We start from the raw sequence: 23,436 nt of genomic DNA, 5'->3' as shown, positions 1-23,436 counted from the left end.
TCGAAACGTTTGATAATAACTGCTTTTTATTGTCTCTAAAACTACTTGTAAATCTTAATTTCCGTATTTTAAAACAGTAATTTTTTTTGTGTCGAGAAATTAGAAATGTCATTACACTACAAGAAAATGTTTGATTTCCTACTACAGATATGATAGGAAAATGGTAGAAAACACGTGTTTCCTTCTATTTTCCTACGAAAATAATTGTAGGATATCTCCCATAGGAAATCTTTGTTGGTCAAAATTTGGTAGGAAATTTCCTACCAAAAACTTTCAAAAAAAACTTTGTAGGAAATTTCCTACCAAAAACTTTCAAAAAAAACTTTGTAGGAAATTTCGTAGGAAAATCGAAACAAATTTTATAACCCATTTCCTACAAAATTTGTCGTAGTAAATATATTTTTACTAATTTCCTACCACACAACTTTTACGACTTTCCAACAAAAAAAATAAATATAAATTATTTACTTAATTTAAAATACTTATTGTAGTATCAAAATTAAAAAAAAAAAAAATTTTGTCATAATTAAAATTAATTTATAAATAGCTAATGATATTAATCCGAAAATATAATAAATTAATATTATTTCATAAAGAATACAATTCTGTTTTTTTAAATACAGTAGTCAAACCTAACCAAAACCACTATACGGTCGGTTAAGATTACAAACAAATATTAAATATCTACAAAACCGGCCTAAACTGGAATAGAACACACATCCGTGAAGATCACCTCCGTGAAGATAAACGTCTCCGTGAAACTGCTTTTGACACAACACCTCCGTGAAGATCAACGTGAAGATGATTTGTCGCCGAAAAAACAGCCATCCAACCCAAATTATTGTAGCCTCGGAGTGAGAGAAAGTAGACTATATGGACCTTCGAAATCCTTCTTCCCTATTCACGTCTTCTTCTTTGAAATCCTCTCGATCTTCTTATAAGATCTGAAAAAATAATAGATGAGAACATGATATTAGATGGTATCAAATGAGAGATTTCGATAAAAAAAAACTAGGAAGACTAAGCAAGAAGATAGATACAAAGACATACTTTAGTATCATTGGGTAGTAGCAGACAACGAACCACAATTAATAAGAAAAAAAAACAGGAGCTTAACAAAAGTGAAAAAGAAGAAGAAGCGGCTGCAACAAATGAGGCAGTTAACTTTTCATTTATATATCGCTAGGGTTTTAATTATAGATAATGTGTCTAGATTCAAAGCCCAGGTTTTAAAAGCCCAATACAAAAACTTTTAATATAGTATTATTCCAAAAATACCTTATTATAATATAAAATTGTATGTAATATTTCTAACATAAATGTGTATTAAGAATATATATACAAAATATAGAAAATTAGAAAACGTAAAAGAAAAGTTCACAAAGAAACATAATACATAGTTCTATCTTTTACAATTTTCATGTAAATTTTTTTGGCTTAATAGATATTAATAAAATTGACAATTTTTTTTTTTAAACTAATGATAAATAATTGTGATACTAGTGTCAAAATTGACACATATATTATATATAAACTAGTGTCATAGGATATTGGACCATACTTTCCTACCAGATTTCTATTATGAACGTTCTTATCATTTTCTTTCTAATTTCCTACCATATTTACTACGACTACTGTTTCGTATGAATTTGGAAGGAAAATTTCCTATCAAATTTTTAGGTGTTTTTTCCTTCCATCTTGCTTCGGTTTTCTTACGACATTTCCTACGAAAATTTTGTTTGTAAGATTCTCGTAGGAAATTACCTACGATTTTGTCATATTAATTTTCGTAGGAAATTTTCTTCCTATTTCCTACGAATATCTATTTTCGTCAAAATCGAATAGGTTTTTGGTAGGAAATTTATCCTACCAAATTTTTTGTAGGAAATTACGTAGGATATCATCATGTTTTCTTGTAGTGTTAGTTTTATGACTTTATTACAAATTAACTTTATATTAGTCTTCTCATCTACATGACTACATGTAGATTATTATGGATGAACCAATTCTTGAGCATAACTCGAAAAACCCCACTCTTCAATATAATGGATACTTGTTAGTTGTTACTCATATATACTTCTCCTGTGATCATCATCACTATGAAACATTCTTTGAAAACACTTCATCTTCTTTTGGAAGATTTTCGCCATCTCTGTGTGAACTATTTCTTGTTGGATCCTCATGCGTTACTACAAAATTTACAACATACAAAGAGTCAATATTATATAGTGTCACTGGAATCTTTGCTTTTTCTTTTATTATACAAAATTTCTGCTTTTACACACGTCCTGATCTAGAGGAGAATCCACAAAAGGAAGTTGCATGTTTGTGTCAATGATAAAGCTAGTTTACGGTTCCTTTTCTTGCTTGACAATACGTTTTTAACCAAGCCTAATGCAAACAACTATGAAAAACATGGCAAGATGATGCAACGACGGGTACCCAATGAGACCAAACAAACGTGCATTTATAATTTTGATATCCAAATTTCTTGCCTTTTCTTCATACTTCATAGTTTAAATAAATATAAATTGTAAAACATTTACTTGCTTTCTTTGGTTTTACAAACCTATCTTACTACCATCATCATTAATTATGATTATGTTAAAATTTGATAGATTTATTTCCTTAAAAAATTTGTACATCGAGTCTCTTACAAGAATCTGAAATGGTACTAGTTAAATGAATTAGACAAATAGGTATGGTAGTGTGTTTGTCACCTCGAAGTAAAGGTTGACAACTATCGTGATCAGTACAGTCGCAATCCTCCCAAAAAGAACTTATACATAGTTTTTTCTGGTCAGTAAAATTCAATATATGAATTTAATTTTTGTAATGATAACAGAAATACATAAGTAGAGTAACATGTTCTGGCCTAACACATATTCTGATTATATTTATATATTCATGTGATAATATTCAAATAAATGTAACCAAGTCGTGATGACTCAAAAGTCAAAAGTCAAATACCCCATATGCTTTCTGTAGTATTATTATTATTATTCAGTAGCTGGTTTTATTATTAAACGCGTTTTCGAATTTTACAATAATTATTTGTTTTTGCTTTAGAGAAAAACAAACAAATCGAGATCTTCCGGGCCACTTCCTTTATCCCTACTTCCCCTTACATCATTTACTTATGATATTTTCAAAATTCATTTATTTTTTATACATACATCAATTTCATACAAATAGACCTATCACCTATACAATATTGATTATTCTATAGTATGAGATATTTCTTCTTCTTTTATTGCTGTCGTCTGCTAAAACGATAGTAATAAATACGAATATATATATATATATATATATATATATATATATATACATACATAATTGTAAGATGAGTCCAAACAATTTTTAAATTAGTAGATGTTCTTTTATATCAGAAATCTACCATCAAATGAATCACTATATTGAACATCTTCAATTTTGACGTCTATAATTTTTCTTTTTTTACCATGTTCGTTAAAAAGGTTAAATGTAACTCGAAATGTTTTCATAAGTACAATAGTTTACTTTAAAATGTTTAATTACAGAATTACAGTGACAAAAATATCCAATTTAAATACGAAAATAAATGTTTGGAATCTCCATTATGAAAAAGAATAACAATAATTCAATAATAAAGTGTATAGTCATAATTTAGGTACTACATTTAAAATTGCAAAACCGTGGACCGAAAAATAAAAAAACTGCACCGCCAGTTCAAGGATTATAGTTACAACAAGCTATTCATTGATTTGACTTTTAAATCTTAAGTATGACCAACTTGTTTATATAAAAGAAAAATAAAGAATGAAAAGAGATCTAAATCAGTTTAGTCCTAATCAAGACTTCTAAGTTCTAACCTAATTATTCATTTTAATCAAAGTTATTGGAATACTGAAGATGAGGAATACGAAATAAACAAATTAGTTAAGAAGAATAATATAAGTAAATCACCATTAGGTCTTATATAAACTCTTTGGCATTGCCGCATTAGCTTGGTTCGGTGCATTTGGAGGACCGACACGACACTGCACGTGGCAAATTATTTCCCTTTTGCAGATATAATTCAATGTGTTTGTTTTGTTTTCAAAATTTAAATTCTTTTGAAGATAATTAATAAAATCTTCTGAGCAGAACTGATATGGACTTTAGTTTCTTTAGATTCCATCCAGACATAAGTATTAAGTTTTAGTTCGGTAATAAGGTCATTACTAGTCTATACCGTACCTAATATATGTACATTACTGTTTTTATTTTTGAATGAGAGTGAAACAAATTTTATAAATGGAGATTTCTATTTTTGATATAAATGAGCTACTTAAGAATTTTTCATAATTACAAAAAATTATTAACTATTTTTATATGAGCTCCTTAGGAATTTTCATACTTGCATGCAGTCAAATCACTCAAAGAGCATATTGACAACGATTTTTTTTTTTTTTTCTTTTGAGATTTATATGATAACTAATTTATTTAGAATTGATTTGTTGATGGGTTGATCCAAAGATGTAGATGTAGGTAGTTGCATGTGTTTTTCCTCCATATATAGATAGATTGTAATTTGTGATTAGAAATCCATCTACATCTTTGGATCAAACGCCCCATTTTCTTCTTTTAGTATTTCCACATATAATAAAAAAAAAAAAAGAAGCAATTTACTCTAAAACCTAAAAAAAACTCAATGCAAATTACAACACGTTAAACCATTTTTAAATTTGATAAATTTATATTATAAAATTAAATGATAATATTTGATGTGGTAATTGATAATACTAATTATAGAAAATATTTAAAGGAAATAGAGTAACAATCGAAAAATTGAATAGTCATATGACTACGACCAGGGTAGGTTTCTTGAGACTCTTTAACGTTTTGGATATCTCGTGACCTGGTGAATACACGAAAGAAACAAATAACTTTATACTTAATTTTATATTAAATGAAACAAAAACAAACAAAAATTGTAATAAAAAAAAAAAGAAATATGAAAGGCTTTTTTCTTTGAACGTGTGGTATTCTCTGTATCCATCTATATAACAGAGAAGCCATCAATGGCTTTTCTTTCAACTTCTTAAACCTTACTCTCGAAGACTCCTCTCTCTCTCTCTTTACACATTTTTACGTTCACAAAAAAAAAAGCTTCTCAAAAGCTTCTCTACTTGAATAAGAAGAATCTGAAAGAGCCAATTTCTCAAGGTAAAGCTTCTTGTTTACTTATATAAAACTGAAGTTTCCATTAGCTTTTTAAAGATGTTTTTGTTTGAGTCCTTCCATTGATCTACAAAGAACTAAGTTTTGTATGTTGAGCTTAAGTGCTTCACTCAGATTTTCTTATTCAACCAAAGCTTTTTTTTGGGATAAATTATTGAAACTATAGCTTAGATAAGTCATAAGTTTATGGGATTCTTATTCGAACTATAGCTCAGATTTGTAAGTTTGTGGGATTTAAAAACAATGAAGGTCGTCTTCAATTGTTTATGCATAAGATCTTGCAATTCTTGGTTTATACAATCCTATTTTTTTGTCAATTGTTTTGGTTCAAGAAGTTATTTTTTTTCTAAATTAGTCGGCGGTCCAATAATCGTACTAATAAAATTTTGCAATATTTGGATTTAACCAAATTACATTTTTTAATTTAAAATCGTATAACTCATTATTTACATGAGTCTCAATTTGCCCTTCCCGACGCCGGCAATTGCGGTCTGTTTAACTGTTTGTGAGTTTGGTCGAGAAGGGTAGTTTCGAATACTCACTCTCATAGTTCATTATAGAGCTACCATCTAAAATAGCATTTAATACAAATGCAATTTAATAACTATAGAAACGAAATAATTACTAATTAAATTTTTTCAAGTAATCCTTTCTTCCTTTTAATAGATCGTGTCTTGTCTCTTGACTAATAATTACTGTGAGTAAAGTAGTTATTCTTATAATTAATGGCTTTTATTTCCACCAAAAAAATTAATGGCTTTTATTTACAAATCGTATTTAAAATTCATAATCTATAGTTTATATTTTTTGGTGGATTACACTCATCGAGGTAAATAGTAATACTACAGCTAACTTAAACACACACATGGGACTGGTCACTTTTGTTCCCCCGACTTTTTTGGTGTCCCAATGAACCAATGGTGATACTTTTATATAGACTATAGTTTCTGAATTCAATAGTTTATTATTTTCAGTCACGCTGTGGATACAGATACAACAAAAGTTAGCCTTATTTTAACACAATTTGGTAGGAAAAGAAAAATACACGTGTAGCTAATATATGTGTTACTTCGGACAACATTATTCTTACTATTTGCAGACAAAAAAAGATTATTCTTACTAATTTTTTGAGCTGTTTTATTTTGTTATAGAATGGTGAGGCTTAAGCAATTGTGGTCAAGTTTGTTAGTGTTAGCTGTGGTGGTGATTGGAGCCAGAGCTGTGCCCATCACATATCTTGAATCCGCTGTGGCTAAAGGAGCTGGTAAGCTATAATTTTTGTTTTCTCTTTGAAATGCTTAAGACGTAAAGATTTGAGCATGAGAACAAAAGAACTAATTACTATTTTTTTGTTTGTAGTGTGTTTGGATGGTAGTGCACCAGCGTACCATTTCGATAAGGGATCTGGCTCAGGAGTGAACAATTGGATCGTTCATATGGAAGTTAGTTTACTATTATTTCTTCTTTTGTTTAAATATTATCAAATTAATTAAATATGTAACTATGTAAACATTAGGGAGGAGGATGGTGCACTGATATAGCTACATGCGTGCAACGTAAAAGTACAATGAAGGGTTCATCTAAGCTTATGAACAAAGACTTTGGTTTCTCTGGTATCTTGGGTGGCAAGCAAAGCACCAATCCAGGTTCATAATATGTTTTTTTATTTCTTTTCATTTTGGTCAATGAATTAATGATTTGTTTTCTCATGTTTTTATGCAATGAGATGACTAAATCGGATTTGAGTATTTTTGCAGACTTTTACAATTGGAACAGAATCAAAGTTAGGTATTGCGATGGTTCATCTTTCACTGGTGATATTGAAGCCGTTGATCCGGTAATTCACTAGACCATTATTACCTACCTCACGAAACAATTAGTTGAAGTTCCAAATTTTAAGACTCGAATTTGTGATATTTTCAGACGAACAAGCTATTCTTTCGCGGTGCTAGGGTATGGCGTGCGGTGATCGATGATCTTATGGCTAAGGGAATGAGCAACGCTCAAAACGTATGAACACTTAGATTTTCAATAATGTTTCTAGTTTAGCTATTGAATTTTTAAGCTGTTGGAATTTAAACTTTTTGGTTACATGAACTTTCAGGCTATACTATCCGGTTGTTCGGCTGGAGCATTGGCTGCGATTTTACATTGCGACCAATTCAAGTCCATTCTCCCTAAAACCGCTAAGGTCAAATGTGTTTCTGATGCCGGTTACTTCATCCACGGGTAACAACATTCAATTATCTCTATAGAGTCACATAAAAAATTGCATAATTCAAATAGCATCCTAAAAACACAAAATAACACATTTTGTGTCGGTTTAACAGTAAGGATATCAGTGGAGGATCTTACATCCAATCATACTACGGCAAAGTCGTAGCGACCCACGTACGATATATCTCTCTTTCCCAACCACATTTCTCTAATGTATATTTGATCTATCCCATCGTGGCTAATCTTGATAACTATATACAGGGATCTGCAAAGAGTCTGCCAGCTTCTTGCACCTCAACCATGAAGCCCGAATTGGTAAATCTACTGAAAACATACTGGATAAAAGGCATTTTTCGTGTTCGTTATATCATATTAACGCTATGTTTAAATTGTGTTTACAGTGTTTCTTCCCTCAATACGTTGCTAAGACCTTGCAAACACCGCTTTTCGTCATCAATGCCGCCTTCGATTCTTGGCAGGTTCGGTTTTGTTCCTATTATTATTACTTTTTCGCAGAAATAATTGACTTGAGAGATCAAAGGCCTAACTTAGATTTGAATTCTTTTGTTTCTTGGCAGATCAAGAACGTTTTGGCGCCTACCTCTGTTGACAAAAGCAAAGCGTGGAAGACTTGTAAGCTTGATCTTAAGAAGTGTACCGCCTCTCAGCTTCAAACCGTTCAAGGTATATATATTTTACCTAACCCGAATTAATAAACAAATACTATGTTTTGATATCTTCTTGACAAATCTTTATTATGAAATCTCAGGATACAGAGACCAAGTGTTGGCTGCATTGGCACCGGTGAGAGCTGACACTACTAGCGGATTGTTCTTAGACTCATGCCATGCTCATTGCCAAGGTGGAAGCGCCGCGACTTGGTCTGGTGACAAAGGTCCTACAGTCGCCAATACGGTAATCACTTGATTTTTTTTTCTTATGAACTTCTTTCTAACATTTTAGAATTTTTCATAAACAAAATTAGTAATTTGAGGATGAACTTTTATTCATTATCTTTATTTGGATATGTTGTTACAGAAAATGGCTAAGGCAGTTGGAGATTGGTTTTTTGAGAGGAGTACGTTTCAGAACATAGATTGTTCATCTCTGAATTGCAACCCTACTTGTCCTGCAGTATCTACTGAAGATTAGAATGTTATTATACTGATGTTTTTAAAAAAAAATTGAAATATTTATTCATCTTTTTGAATATTGTTCTTGAAATTTAAAAATACAATGAATAATTGACTTCAATTATTATTACATTTGAATAAATACATTTATTAAGATCATTTGCACTGTAATAATTCTTCAATCATTTAAGCTATTTTATATCATAATTTTCTTTTAAATTGTGTTTGTACCTTATTAATAAATAATTTATCTTATATATTAAGGGTTCATGTGTTTGGAAACCTAAGCTTGTAACTTTGAACCACATTGACAGAAATTATAATAGAGAAACAAAAAAAGATGTTCATCAAACTCATAACAATCAATGGATTTACTGAGATTACATCTTTGGATCAATTTGGTTTACATGTTTTAAAATGTGAATTTTGTTTTTCCAGTGTAAGCTACAAACAACAAGCAAAAACACAACATTTTGATTCAGCTGCAGACAAAAACCCATGATTGTTCTTGGTCTCTAGTAGAATCATAATCTTTGAGCATCATATGTATGTAAGACTGTATTCAATGCTGTTCAGAAGATGTATCATGTCTACATATATCTCCTCGACATAGCGGGCATACTCTGCATCGTCGTACAAAAATCATCAGATCATCTCATACACCGAAAAAGTGAGAAGTAAGTTGTCACCAAAATTCACATTCATACCTATGAATCTCCTTGAGCCATTTATCCACACAGGTTTTGTGGAATTCATGACGACAAGGAAGTGTCCTTATAGTGTCTGCTTCTTCATACTCCACAAGGCATATGTAACATCTGAAAGGATTCCAGATAAAATTTGAAAACATGTTTAACCATATGGTCTCCACTTTTGAGCACCACAATATAACAATAAAACTATGAGAATTTAGTAGGCATTACTGTGACGAATCCTCGCTTTGTGACTTGGTGTAAAGTTTTGTCGGTAATAAGTCCACAACATCGTTAGGTGCAGGGACGGATCCTATAGATGATACTGATGGTTGTTGAGAGGATAAGACAACAGACTGCTGATGAATTTCATCAAGTACCTAAAATGAATACACTTGAAACCCTTAGCATACAAAGAGAAAGAATGAGAGAGTGTCAAAAAGCTGTTAATGGGAACACCAGTGACATGTATCTACCTCGAACAGAGCTTCAGCTAGCAATACTATCCTTGAAATGCTAGCTCTTGCATTTGTTTCATCAGTTGTTGCTGCTGTGGAACCACGGTTAGTAACCGCACGACATGTGCAACGACCTGGTTGATCTTGACCTGATAAGACACAAGATCTATCATGGCCTGTGACATTTTCAAACCGGCTTCCTAATCTTTGAAGAGCCCGAACCTGTAGTATTAGTTATTATCAGTTAGTTAGATCCTCAATTTATCAGATACATCAAGCATCAAGGAAGAAGATAATCGTTGAGTTCCAGACCTGTGATCTTATTCTCCTCCTCCTTTCAAGGAAATCTGATCTGTGTTCTAATAAACCTTGATACCTCCCTTCTCTCGCAAGAGGAGCTGGGGTCTCGTGATCTTGAATGCCGAATAAGGTCCTTCGAATGCTAGAAGCGGAACGGTTTAGTATAGACGTTGAAGTTACAGGAGTATCCTCTGCTGCCGCGGTTTCAGTAGAGAAGAGATCAGTATCTTCTTCTCCCTGATGTGGCGTAGCACGGAATGTGAAATCAGAGAGTGAAGATCGGCGAAGAACTCTGTCACGGAGTCTTCCAACGCTCAGAGTTCTACTAAATCGAACATTTCGCTCAATGGAAGGTAATCGAACAACATGTCTTCTATCAAGAATTCCAGCATAAGTACTGTCTAGACCATTAACTATTCTCGGAGAACGTAAGCTACCATCTTCCCCAAATCTCATGGCATCAATATCTCTACCTACATTGTCAATCACAGGAATCCTCGGAGACTCGATTCTATCAAGTAGCCTAATAGCAGATTCTGAAGGTGAAGTAACACCTTCTTCTCGACGAGACGAGGAAACCGGATAAGTAGTGTTGAAGGATCTTGAGCTTGAAGCTCTACTAAGTCTAGAGCTTATGTTACCAGGAATGAATTTGAAATGCGAAAAAACACGACCTGGAGTAGAAGATTCTTGAATCGAACCACTAACATTTCTCATCTGTACATTGCTTACAATAGCTGCCTCTTCTTCTTCTTCAACACCACAGTCATCATCATCAAGCTCAAGCTCATCACAATGTCTCTCGTTTTCAGATTTCTTCTCATCTTTCAATTCTTTATCATAACAATCTGAATCATCTCTTTGATTCCTTGATTCCATTCTACGCCGTGAAACACTTCCATGACCCTTTCTCATCCACCCATTACACACCTGGAAGAAATCAAGACTCATGAATTTGACCTAATTGCATAAAACAATTAGAACTGCATTGAAAAAAATCAAAACCAGACCTGTTCATCATTATTATCATCGTCACTTTCATGAGAAGTAGAAGATGAAGCAAGGCATGAAGAGTGAAGACCACAAAAAAGACTCTTTGACCTTCTCCTCCTTCCACCACCACCACTAGAAGACGACGGAGGAGGTTGAGCCACGTCGACATCATCTCCTCTTGCCACAGGCGACAACGACGAGCCTCGACATGATTTGCTCCGGCCAGATCCCATCTTCTTCTCAAAAAGCAAACAACTTTATGCTAAAATCACATCATTGCCACAAGACCCACAAGTTTTTTTCCTTTTCCCCAATCTTGTTCTAACCCAAACCAATCGAAACCTCCCAAGTCAAAATCCAAAGATCGAAACTTTATACTCAAATCTTTACATTGAAACCCGAATTCGTCATTGACAATGCAGAATCAAAAGCCCTAATTATTGAATCCCAGATCTGAAACTCGTAAAAATTGCAAGAAAACCTCGAAATCTGAAATCTTTTTTGCGAGGGATTAATGTAGGAACTAAGCTATGTGTTGCCTTTAATCAAAAGAGGAATGCTTTGAACAAAAGGAAAGATTTTTTTTAGGTGATCGGAGTTATCGAAGAAGGAGACAAAGCACCTATCTGCGATAGAGAGAGAGACTTTTACGGGAAGAGTGTGTTTTTGATGTTCGAACGAGAGGGAACAATAAACCAAACACTCCAATTTCTCTAATATTTTTGTGTCTCTACTTTATTTTTTCTATTCAAATTATTATAATAGTTTGAATTCAAATTTTTATTTTTATTTTTTTGTTAATCATAATTGGACTTCATTGTGGACTATAATTGAGTTTTTATTTGAAACGGTCATAAACACACAAAAAGACACTGTGAAGAAGTCAAGAAACTAAAAAAAAATCATTACCGACAAATAAAACTTGTTGTAATATAATTGAATCGAAATTTTCTATTTTATATATTTCTTCTATTTCATAATTTTTCTTATATAAGAAGGATTTTTAAATTTTGTGTAGCATCTTATATACCCTATTTGTATTTTGTTTATTTTAGGTCCAACTTGTAATATATTTATGAATTACAAAAACTTATGAATTCAACTGTTCTTAACCAGATAGATTTTTTTTACTTAAATTTTGGTTTTTTAATCAAATTATAATTATTAAGTATTTTTGATTAATTATAAAAAAAACCATAATTTTATAATGGAAAAAACTCAAATCCGGGCAGAGGAGATGATGAAAAAAAAAACCATAATTTTCATTTTCTGCAAAGAAAAACCATAATTTTTACTTTTTCAGTGAAACAATTTTGTATAGAAAATTGGGTTATATTAGTAATTTTGTTAATGATAGACGTTTAATGTAATTAATCATAATTATCGACCTTTATATGTAAATCCATAGAGTTACAAAAAAAAATCTCAAATGGGAAACATCAGAGAAGCGAGCAACTTCACGACACAAAAATGCACACTCTGAACAACACCACCACCGGTTCGCAAGATCCGAATCTCGACCCGATTCCGCCGGACCCGGATCAATTTCCCAACCGAAGCCACAATCACCATCCACAGACTCGCCGTCCTCGCGGATTCGCCGCGGCGGCTGCAGCAGCGTCGATAGTTCCAACGGAAAGCGATGTAAACAACGGAAACATCGCCGGAATCGGCGGTGGAGAAGGAAGCAGCGGCGGCGGAGGAGGAGGGAAAGGGAAGAGAGAGAGGGAGAAGGAAAAAGAGAGAACGAAGCTTAGAGAAAGACATAGACGAGCAATCACAAGTAGAATGCTCGCCGGATTGAGACAGTACGGTAATTTTCCGTTACCGGCGCGTGCTGATATGAACGATGTGATCGCTGCTTTGGCTCGTGAAGCTGGTTGGAGTGTTGACGCCGATGGTACTACTTACCGACAATCACATCAACCAAACCATGTGGTTCGAAATTTTCAAAACCCTTTCTTTCAAAATCCAAAATTTTCAAATTTGATGACTCTTTAAGCTATTTTCATTGAGGGTTTATATGAAAAGCTGATTACTTTGTGTTGAACTTCCCAAAGTTATAAGCTTTGTTCTGTTGTCAATGTAACTTATTGATTGTTTTATGCCATTGGGTAGGTTCAGTATCCGACGAGATCTATTGAGAGTCCTCTTTCGTCTAGTACATTGAAGAACTGTGCTAAGGCTGCTCTTGAATGTCAGCAGCATTCAGTTCTTAGAATCGATGAGAATCTTTCTCCTGTGTCTCTTGATTCTGTGGTTATCGCTGAGAGTGATCATCCCGGGAATGGAAGGTATACTGGTGCTAGTCCTATCCCATCAGTCGGATGCTTGGAAGCCAATCAGGTGAATAAGAAAAGTAAACTTAAATTCATTGCATTGTTAGGAGAATTGGCTTTGAGCTGGACTTCTTCTTATCGAACAGTTTTGTTGTTTCTTGACAGCTTCTACAAGATGTTCATTCCACAGAGCCACGTAATGACTTCACAGAGAGCTTTTATGTCCCTGTGTACGCCATGCTTCCAGTGAGCTTCTGATAGAGAACTGTGTGTTTTAAGTGTAGATAATATATACATATTTGTTTAAACCACTTTTGTGGCCATCCATAGTTTTCTTGAGCTTAAGTTCTATTTTTTATCTCTCAGGTTGGCATTATAGACAGCTTTGGCCAGTTGGTTGATCCTGAAGGTGTAAGACAAGAATTAAGTTACATGAAGTCATTAAATGTCGATGGAGTGGTAATAGATTGTTGGTGGGGAATAGTTGAAGGTTGGAATCCTCAGAAATATGTATGGTCTGGCTATAGAGAGCTGTTTAACCGTATCAGAGACTTCAAACTTAAACTACAGGTGTGAACTAGTTTAATTGTAGAGCTTCTTGAAATACATCCTATGAGACCAAACTGTAACTATCACGATAAAGGACCGTCTTTTCATAATATCTTAGCAATTAGCATATTGTTTACTTGAAGGTGGTGATGGCATTTCATGAATATGGAGGGAATGCATCTGGAAATGTGATCATCTCGTTGCCACAGTGGGTGTTGGAGATTGGGAAAGACAATCCAGACATATTTTTCACTGATCGTGAAGGAAGAAGAAGTTTCGAGTGTTTGAATTGGAGCATTGACAAAGAACGGGTATTGCATGGACGAACTGGTATAGAGGTACTTAAGGAACACTCATTGATAATATTGTTAAGTATTTTGGTCTATTATGTCTCATTTCCTCCCCTTTGTACAGTCTAGATTATTATTTCTTCATGTTCAACACTTGATTATTCAGGTCTATTTTGATTTTATGAGAAGCTTCCGGTCAGAGTTTGATGACTTGTTTGTGGAAGGACTAATTGCTGGAGTTGAGGTTGGTCTTGGAGCTTCTGGTGAACTAAAGTACCCATCTTTCCCAGAAAGGATGGGTTGGATTTATCCCGGTATTGGTGAGTTTCAGGTATTATTCAGATTACTGAACTTTACTTCAACCTTATGACTAGTGGAGTCTATGCATATGATTGTATATATCAATTTACTATTTGTCCTATTGCAGTGTTATGACAGATATTCTCAATCGAATCTGCAAAAAGAAGCAAAATCACGAGGATTCGCTTTCTGGGGTAAAGGACCAGAGAATGCTGGTCAATACAATTCTCAGCCACATGAAACTGGGTTTTTCCAAGAAAGAGGTGAATACGACAGCTACTACGGCCGCTTCTTCTTAAATTGGTACTCACAATTGCTAATCGGTCATGCTGAGAATGTTCTGTCTCTTGCAAGTCTCGCGTTTGAGGAGACAAAGATTATTGTCAAGGTATAAACTTTTTCGCACTTGTCCTTCAAAATCAGTGATACCTATAACAGCGAAAACTCATACACCAATAACATTGCAGATACCGGCGATTTACTGGTCTTACAAGACAGCTAGTCATGCTGCTGAATTGACAGCAGGATACTATAACCCTTCAAACCGTGATGGGTACTCTCTTCTTTTCGAAACTTTGAAGAAGTATTCTGTGACTGTGAAGTTTGTGTGCCCTGGGCCACAAATGTCCTCCAATGAGCATGAAGAAGCATTAGCTGATCCAGAAGGTCTAAGTTGGCAGGTATGACACTTATGATTGATGACTGTATCTTTCTTGTTTCTCCCACAAATGTAATCTTAAGCCTAAAATTTTGTTATCTGTGGCAGGTGATAAATGCAGCTTGGGATAAGAAACTTCTTATTGGCGGAGAGAATGCAATAACTTGTTTTGATAGAGAAGTTTGTATGAGATTAGTGGATATAGCTAAACCAAGAAACCATCCAGATAGCAATCACTTCTCCTTCTTCACGTATCGTCAACCTTCTCCTCTAATTCAAGGATCCACTTGCTTTCCAGATTTAAACTACTTCATAAAACACATGCACGGTAAGATTTACCCTTACACTCAGATTGTGCTTTCCCCTAAGCTCCATTGTAAAATCTTTGTCTCTTACAACACTCTTTGTTTCTTTGCAGGTGAGATACAGAGATAAACAAAGTTTGGAAACACAAAACAGATTTACTAGGAGCTGCATGGTCTTATGATTCTTTAAGTAAGTGTTGTTTTGTTCATTCTCCTCAGGGCCTATATTTTAAGATGAAGATTTATCTTTTTTATATGTAAACCCCCAACACTTCACTAGCTTAATTTGAACGTACTAATTAACATAATTACTTGACTTCGTTATTAAAAATTCGAAATGTGAGTCTAATAATGTTTCTTAAACGCAATTATTCTAATTACACTCCGTAAAGCATAGTCATCTAGCCATTTGCTATATATATTGAAGCTTGAGTTCCATTCTTTAAGTTAAAATGTTATAGTTTTTTTTTTCTTTATTTTTCTTTTGAGGAGTCGAATGTGCAAATATAATTCGATAAACCAACTTTTATTACATGCCTGCGACCTAATTAGGAGAATGACAAGAAGGTATTATAAACCTCTTTGACTAAACACTGACAAGACATTTTCGCATGACAGAACTGAAACTGTTGCACTTAAACCTTTTTGACTAAATTGTTTGAGAAAATTCTTTTGACTATAATGCCCGAATCCGATTACGTTAATGATATCATTAACTTTGGTGAAAAAGTTACATCTTTCTTTTACAGTATGATTCAAAACATAATTCTGATAAAATCCAGACTTTTCATTATTGTATTTGACATTTTTAGATCTAACAAAATCTTAAAATTTAAAAAGACAGAGAAAGCAAAACATGTCCTTTTCTATTCGGTGGTAAACTGTTAATACGTATAATGTTCACGTCGTACATTAACAGATATCACAACCATCATAATTTTTCATGAAATATAGAAACTAAATCAACAAAAATGAGACTAAATTGGATGAACTCAAAGCACATCACCCTCATAACCCGATTTGACCTAATTGAACGGTATTGTAAGCAAAGCATGGTCGATTTTTCTAAGGCCGATCTTGTATATTTTCTTCGAATCAAGTCATTACCAAAGAGAAACGAAAAAAACTTTACCAAACAAATATCATGAAACACAGACCCTTGCTTTAAAGATAAGATCTCAATCATATAACATACTAAACTATTAAGAAATTGAATTGATCACATCATCGCTAATGTAGAACCAACATAAACCCTAAAACTACGAGATATACAGAGACCCGATCAGAATCTGATAAAATCTAAACTCAAATCACACATTAAACGTCATTAACTATGAATACTTTCAAAGACAAGATCTATATCTATATAGCTCCGAAACCCTAGATCCTAAAGTTTCCAAAACCTAGAACATCAATTCTCAAAACTTCATAAACAAACAAACAAAAAGACTCAATCTTTGCGGAAAAAACCTAGATTTGGAGAAAACCCAATACCATAAATCAAACAAATCACACAACTATCAACAAAAAATATAAAGATTCTACCGTAAGAAGAAGATCGAGTCAGATCTGAAAGTTTGATCCTTTTTTCCATATATTTTCACCTCGGACTCCGATTCAGTTGATGCAAGGCAGGAGCTCACAAGCCAACCATGACAAAACATATGTCGGAGTCAGCCAATCAGTTCCCGACCTGCACCAAGCGAATCCGAAACCGCCGGTAACTTTTTTTTTTGTAACCTTCATCGTATCTCTCTCTCTCTCTCTCTTTCTCATTGGAAAGAACAAAAGAAAAAGATGAAAGAGAAGAGAAAAGAAACAGTTACCAAATCTGGCAAAGATTTTTTCTATCAAATATCGGGACTTACTTTAGTCTCCTTCTGCTGAGTATTTAACCAAAATGACAGACCAACTATGTATTGACGCGTGTCCTTTTATTTCTGTGTCGCACTCACATCACATTCTTGTTTTTGGCCGGTGTCCTAAAACTAGGTTTAACTTCAATCACGTGACCTGCACGTTCACGTAACATGTGACCGCCACGTGGAGTCGGCATAAATCCCGGTTAAGATGCCACTAAATCAATTAGGTGTCAACCGATATATATTCCGGTTTGGTCACTAATCCTTGTGTATATATGTAGTTATGTACTGTACAATATTTTATTATTTACATTACTGAAAAAGAGAAGAAAATGAAGTATTACAAAGATTTTTTTTTTTTTTTTTTTTTTTTACAAAGATTTTGCTTAACCAACATAGTTCAGAAGCTCAGGTGGTGAGGGGGATAAGCCAAAGCCACCACGGAGCAAAGTGAAGACTGAGCCAGCGGTGCTAAAGACTCGTGGAACCACTACTCGAGCAAGTCTTGGTAGAGTCGGGTAAGTAAGCGTACCGACGATAAACCAATTGAGACTCATAAGAGCAACTGCATCTAACGCCGGTTTATTCTTTACCGTTGAGAAAAATTGAACCACACTTCTCAAAGAGATACCAACCACTGTGAAGAGTGCTCCTATAAGTGGAGTACACATCTCTTTTTCTTTGGCTCCATACAGAACTATACCTACCACGAGCGCGAGCATCGCGCTGAATAAGCTTCTTTTAACCGCGATGCTCCTCTCTAAACCAAGGATTCTCGGTGTTAGCTCTTCGTCGTTTGGGATTGTCGATTTTGCAAACGGGTAAAGAGGTGATTTAACCGATGTAAACTCGGCTTTTCCCTTTAATCCATAAGGGGTATTCTTTGGCTTCGGTATACTACGGATTTCACTTGCTTCTTCCTTGTGTTTAACTTTACCTTTCTTGCTCCAATAGTCTTTTCCAGTACCTTCCTTCAGTAGAAGATTTTCCTCCTTTAGTTCTTGAAGCTGTCAACAAATGTTTAGAAGAACATAAGTATATATTGGTTATGCAAGAAGTTGACTAAACCAGCTTTTATACCTCGGCCTCTAGCTTTTCTATTTTGGAAATGGCTTCATCATGTTCATCTTCTAGTTCATCTAAGTCGCGTTCCATGGTTCGGAATTCTTTTATTGCTTCCCGGAGGGTCTCCTCTATTTCTTTCCTATTCCATTCGAGACTCTCTAGCTCATACCGCAACTCATAAATGCTCTGCTCAAGCTGTATATACAAAAGATCTTGCTCAATCGTAAATGTATATAATCTTATGGACTTACGAAAAAGTTACTATAAGAAACAATTGAAAATACACAATTATTTTTCATCATTGAAATTTGCCTAACTCACTACGAAAGATTCATTCAAAAGTGAATTCCTCTAAGTCAAAATAAATCAAAAGATTGCTTAAATGATCGAAATTCGCATCATTACTAAATCTTGCACAGTCTATCAAAGTGAATAACCTTATTTTTAAGAATCAATCAAAGATAGTTAAAACCTGGATACAAGAAAAGGTTTGCAAACCGAGACGAACCAGTCTTTCCCTTGGTATAGAGGCGAAGAAGCGAATGGGGAACGTAAAGAGGAGAATAGATCCCCAGATTGATCCCCACACAGCTCTCCACAACATACTTAAGTTGAACCAGATTGCAGACGTCACCATATCAGTAGATACAAAGGTTGTAACAAGAGCTGTTTTAAGACAGAACACACATGCGTATATGCAGAAAAAGATAGGTCTGGTCATAAGATAAACTGAAGATGAGACCAACCCAGATACCAAACCTCCAAGATCCATCTCTCTTCAACTAAGACAACAAAATCACCTATAACAACATGAACACAGACTAGTCAGACTTTTAAAGCAAGATAAACTTTGCAGGTCTTAATAAGCTAATGAACCAAGATGATTCTAAACTCTGATAAGAGTCCCGAATTAGAAGAAACTACCTTCTTTTTTTGAAGCGAGAGTAAGAGGCGATAGAGTCAAACGAGAAATTGTAGCGACTGAGGCAGAGTATGATAGTGAGAGAGAGAGGAAGATTGATAGGGAAAGAAACAGAGGAGGTGGCAGAGAGAGGGAAGCCATGGACGACACGTTGAGTGTAATTTATTAGGTTATTCGGATTTTGGATAAAGATCAGAGCTTTCAAATTCTAGTTGGCAGAAAAACACAAAACTTAAAATACATCTCATGTTTTAAAAAGCAATATAAAGATATAAATATTAAGGAGTTAGCTATAATAACATTACTAATTACTATTTTTGTAAAACAATGAACTACACTACTACATATCAAAAAAAAAGAAAAACTATATTTGATAGTATGAGTTTCGGTTATATTCAATACATAGATCACTCACCTTAATGAGCTCAAGTGGCATTAGACTACTTACAATGAAGTGTTTAATAAAAAGATTCTACAATAGTAGATGTGTAAACTGATTTATATCTAGGATAATTGGGATTGGTTATATGTTTATACCTGCTTATGTATCTGAAGATCGTGAAGTCATGGTAGATTTTCTTCTATTATGAGAGATATTTTGAAAGTCTATAATTTTTTTGTCTAAAGCTAAAGCCACTAAAGACTGACTTGTTAATTCAAAGCAAGTTAAAAAAATTTGGATCTTTGAATAAGTATCTCACATAACAAACATCATTTATAATATAGTTCGGTGGCCTTTAGATTTAAAAAACAATCAAAGATGTGCAAAGGATGGTGGAGGATATCTAGAAAGACCCATGATGGTCGAGTTGGAGTGAGAATCATTTCGATCACCGTTAAGATCAGAATACCAAGGAAAATGAGGAGATAATAAAATAGCATAATACACACCAAACAGTTTTATGTTGGATGAGTTGGAGCTTTTATCATGGTAGTGGTGAAAGATGAGGAGCTAGAGGTTGGAATGGCTGAGGGATTTCTGAGCAGCTTGGGGATTGTGAGAAACTGGAAAATTCGGAATGAACGACAGTAAGAGAGGTAGAACATGGTGTCGTGGACTATGATGCTGATGTGAAGGATGGCTTAGTGGTAGAATATGGTAAGGTGAAGGAAAGTGGAGTAAAAATCACATGTTTATATCACTTTCACATTTCGAATGTGACAACCGACAACTAAGATGATTAATTATTCATTTGAATTTATGTATATATTTTCATAATTGAATTCATTTATATTTTATATTATTTATCATTAAAATCATTCTTTAACTCCATTTGGAAATATTCAAGTCAAAAACTAAAAAAAAAAATTAGAATATATCTAAAACAGTTATTATATTTAGGTGAAATTTTCTCAACAATTATTAAGAATCGTAATATAAAATCTTAAGTGATTAAATAATTTAAATAAATTTCTTCGCAAAAAAAAATACTATCAATTATTAAAATATTATAATCCCAATTTTATTAATTTATAAAAAATTACCGTACAAATATTGCATATTAACTTTCCAAATTCATTGATCAATCATCATAATTTTTTTCTTTCAATCCAATCATTTTGTCTCATCTAGACATTCTCTAACATCATTCAATTTATCCAAAAATCTTGAATTTCCCAAATTCGATAATGGGCAATAAATTCAAATAACTAAAAAATGTATTTCATATGACTTTTTAAATTTGACTATTCGCTACTCACGGAATATTTACTATTAGAACCGTAAAGAAAACTGTTGACATTATGTTAAGGATATTTGCAGAATTAACATTTTTGAGTATCATTTTATCCATTTTTATCAATACCCTTTTTTATATACAAAAATGACTAAACTCTAAACCCAAAACTCTAAATTGTAAACTTTACCCTCTCAAACCTATATTCGAAATGTAAAATAGAGAATTAAAACCTTAAAAGGGTATTAAAATTAATTTAACATATTGCAGTTTTGTAAAACGGTAAAAATAAAATGGCAAAAAAGACATTTTTGCATAAGAGTATTAAGAAAAAGACATTAGTTATAATTTCTACTTTTTTATATGAGAAAAAAAGAATTTGGGCATTTAAAAAATTAATACAATTTAATATTTGGGTCTTTTGACATGTTTTTGCAAATATGGACTTTTTGTAAAAAAATTGTCATTTAGAAAAACAGCTTTGGCCTTTCTAACATATCTTTTACATAAATCTGAGTTGTAGATAGCCCACTGAATTAGCAGAATCCTATGGGTATTCCAAAATTTACATCGTTTCCTATTTTCCTTTTTCAAAAATACTATAAACCTAAAGTTTATTAGTAACTAGCAGTTGACCCGCGCTGCGTGCGGGAGGTTTATAATTTTTTGTTAATTTTTTATTCATATTATGATATTTTATTTGTTTTTAATTGATTTTCAAAACATATTATAGTTATTTTCTCATGAATTATTATATTTCAATATTTAAATTTGGACTAAAAGCATTTTCTTATTGATCATGTTATAAACTAATATTTCACTTTCAGCTTTATTTTTCCCCTTTAAAATTTTATATATACAATTACATAAATGTTGTTTTTTATTCTACATTAAATTTAAAATTTACGTACATTCTTAAACTCAATAACACATTTAAAATTTTAAACTATGATCAATTTAAACTGAAAGTTGAATTATATTATTACCACTAACTAATAAAAAATGAAAGTATTTCTTATTTAACATTTCATTTATTTACATAATTTATTTTTATTTATATAAATTTCTATTAATTAAGTAAGTAGCATAAATATGCACTAAATGAATGTCTTAAATTTATTTTAATGTAAAAAAATGTGGCTTAGGTGGATGTTTATGTGGCATCATGAGAAGAGAGAAAAAGAATTTATATATATAGATACCAATTTAGGCGATTAGTAAGTCACCTCATCTAAGTTACCTTGACTAGTTAATTCTTCATCTTAGTAATCAACGGCTCTATAAATAACTTGTAAATATAGTCTACGCTTTTACTGAACGTGAAATAAAATAAAATAAATCATTAACTTTTTTCATTTAAAGTGTGCAATGAGATTGAAGGTTAGCTTCTACAACCTTTTTTTATTTTTCCCCATTTCCATACATTATAATCTCGGTTATTTTCATAGCGATTTCACATATATATATATATATGAAAATAGGATGATCGATACATATCTTTGATGAGAGACAAGAAGACTTGATACATAATTTGATATCATCTATTAAAGTGGAAATTCTCTTGTCTAATTGGTGAAATGTAACTATGTAAGCAAAGTCAAACATGATCGAGAAACATGTTTGCCTCTATATATTTCTCATTTTATTTCAATGATTTTCCAATTTTAAACAATATCGTTAAAATTGATCTCATTTATTTGACTATATTTACTAGACCGTATATGTAAAATTGATCTCATTTCAAATTTTTTTTGAATAATCAAAGAGGTAAATTCTAAAGAATTACACACTAGAAAAAAATATCTCACAATTTGTTTATTTCAAATATTCATAGGACAATGAAACGGTTAAATTTGGTTCGTTCCCGACAAAATCTTACGATTTTTTTATTTTTTTTACTTCAGCTCTAACTCCGCTACAACAAAGTAAGATTGAGCATGAGATAATATTATATATTCATCATATAATTAAGGGAAATTACAAACACAAGATAGAATGATATGGCCTCATGAATGCTATAACATGATATAATTATAGATCAGATTCTAACTATACGCTGATACTACAAAATCATATCTATATATCTACCTCGAGTATCAAGAGAAGTTGCTGTGATGTTAGTAGCCGAACCAAAGGCTCTGGCTAGACATAGAGAAAAAGAGAAGTCTCCTTCTCCAACCAGAAGTATTTGATGTTTGTTATTGTAATGACTACAGTTCAAAGTTTGTGAAACCTCCATCTCTCGTCTTGATGAATTTGCTGCTTTCACCATGCACCAAGCATGTCTTTTATACTAGTGTAGTAGTGTTTATAATATGATGTCTCTTCGAACTTTGTGATCAGTATTTATGTACTTTGAGGAGCATGCATTTATTCTCTGTGCATGCACCATTATGAACGTATAATTTGGTTTTTTGTTTTAAATTGGCTAATTGGGACTTCCTACTACCTATACGGCTATACATAAAAGCCATGCCCTACCATTTGGCATGATGAAGGCGAAATTAATATATTTGCCTGTTCGTTTACCATTTA

The 23,436-nt window shown here is 32.9% G+C and overlaps 4 protein-coding genes and 1 long non-coding RNA gene across 6 annotated transcripts; 2 read left to right on the top strand and 3 right to left on the bottom strand.

Annotated features, from left to right (window-relative positions):
- Window positions 1-556: 556 nt before the first annotated feature.
- LOC111828619 lies at window positions 557-1,140 on the bottom strand. The gene is made up of 2 exons (XR_002832428.1): window positions 1,051-1,140; window positions 557-944 (listed from the first exon to the last, which is right to left on the bottom strand). It is a non-coding gene; the product is annotated as an uncharacterized LOC111828619 (long non-coding RNA).
- A 3,888-nt stretch (window positions 1,141-5,028) lies between these two features.
- On the top strand, window positions 5,029-8,711 carry LOC17876614 (pectin acetylesterase 11). Its single transcript, XM_006280542.2, has 13 exons — window positions 5,029-5,187; window positions 6,354-6,466; window positions 6,562-6,644; window positions 6,719-6,848; window positions 6,960-7,039; window positions 7,126-7,212; window positions 7,307-7,431; window positions 7,533-7,593; window positions 7,681-7,734; window positions 7,821-7,898; window positions 7,998-8,103; window positions 8,189-8,334; window positions 8,458-8,711. The coding sequence occupies exons 2-13, from the start codon at window positions 6,355-6,357 to the stop codon at window positions 8,569-8,571; spliced, it is 1,176 nt and encodes a 391-aa protein (XP_006280604.1). The 5' UTR covers window positions 5,029-5,187; window position 6,354; the 3' UTR covers window positions 8,572-8,711.
- A 182-nt stretch (window positions 8,712-8,893) lies between these two features.
- On the bottom strand, window positions 8,894-11,679 carry LOC17876008. The gene is made up of 6 exons (XM_006279546.2): window positions 11,013-11,679; window positions 10,015-10,932; window positions 9,721-9,924; window positions 9,476-9,624; window positions 9,260-9,370; window positions 8,894-9,175 (listed from the first exon to the last, which is right to left on the bottom strand). The coding sequence occupies exons 1-6, from the start codon at window positions 11,226-11,228 to the stop codon at window positions 9,115-9,117; spliced, it is 1,659 nt and encodes a 552-aa protein (XP_006279608.1). The 5' UTR covers window positions 11,229-11,679; the 3' UTR covers window positions 8,894-9,114.
- A 762-nt stretch (window positions 11,680-12,441) lies between these two features.
- Window positions 12,442-15,770, top strand: LOC17877106 (beta-amylase 8). Of its 2 annotated transcripts, none has more exons than XM_023776806.1 (10): window positions 12,442-12,930; window positions 13,114-13,341; window positions 13,440-13,520; window positions 13,641-13,844; window positions 13,967-14,161; window positions 14,280-14,444; window positions 14,541-14,801; window positions 14,881-15,093; window positions 15,180-15,399; window positions 15,490-15,770. In XM_023776806.1, exons 1-10 carry the CDS (start codon window positions 12,466-12,468, stop codon window positions 15,504-15,506), a joined length of 2,049 nt encoding a protein of 682 aa, XP_023632574.1. In that variant the 5' UTR covers window positions 12,442-12,465; the 3' UTR covers window positions 15,507-15,770. The 2 variants fall into 2 exon arrangements, with proteins under 2 accessions (XP_023632574.1, XP_006279583.2); XM_006279521.2 differs by having other exon boundaries at window positions 12,442-12,933.
- A 1,854-nt stretch (window positions 15,771-17,624) lies between these two features.
- LOC17876232 lies at window positions 17,625-19,313 on the bottom strand. Its single transcript, XM_006280656.2, has 4 exons — window positions 19,228-19,313; window positions 18,812-19,103; window positions 18,319-18,498; window positions 17,625-18,245 (listed from the first exon to the last, which is right to left on the bottom strand). Exons 2-4 carry the CDS (start codon window positions 19,073-19,075, stop codon window positions 17,625-17,627), a joined length of 1,065 nt encoding a protein of 354 aa, XP_006280718.1. The 5' UTR covers window positions 19,076-19,103; window positions 19,228-19,313.
- Between the last annotated feature and the right edge of the window lie 4,123 nt (window positions 19,314-23,436).

Source organism: Capsella rubella, unplaced genomic scaffold (genome assembly GCF_000375325.1).
Source record: "Capsella rubella cultivar Monte Gargano unplaced genomic scaffold, Caprub1_0 scaffold_8, whole genome shotgun sequence".
Lineage (NCBI taxonomy): Eukaryota > Viridiplantae > Streptophyta > Magnoliopsida > Brassicales > Brassicaceae > Capsella > Capsella rubella.
Note: the sequence above shows the minus strand (reverse complement) of the source record. Positions and strands in the feature narration are given on the sequence as shown.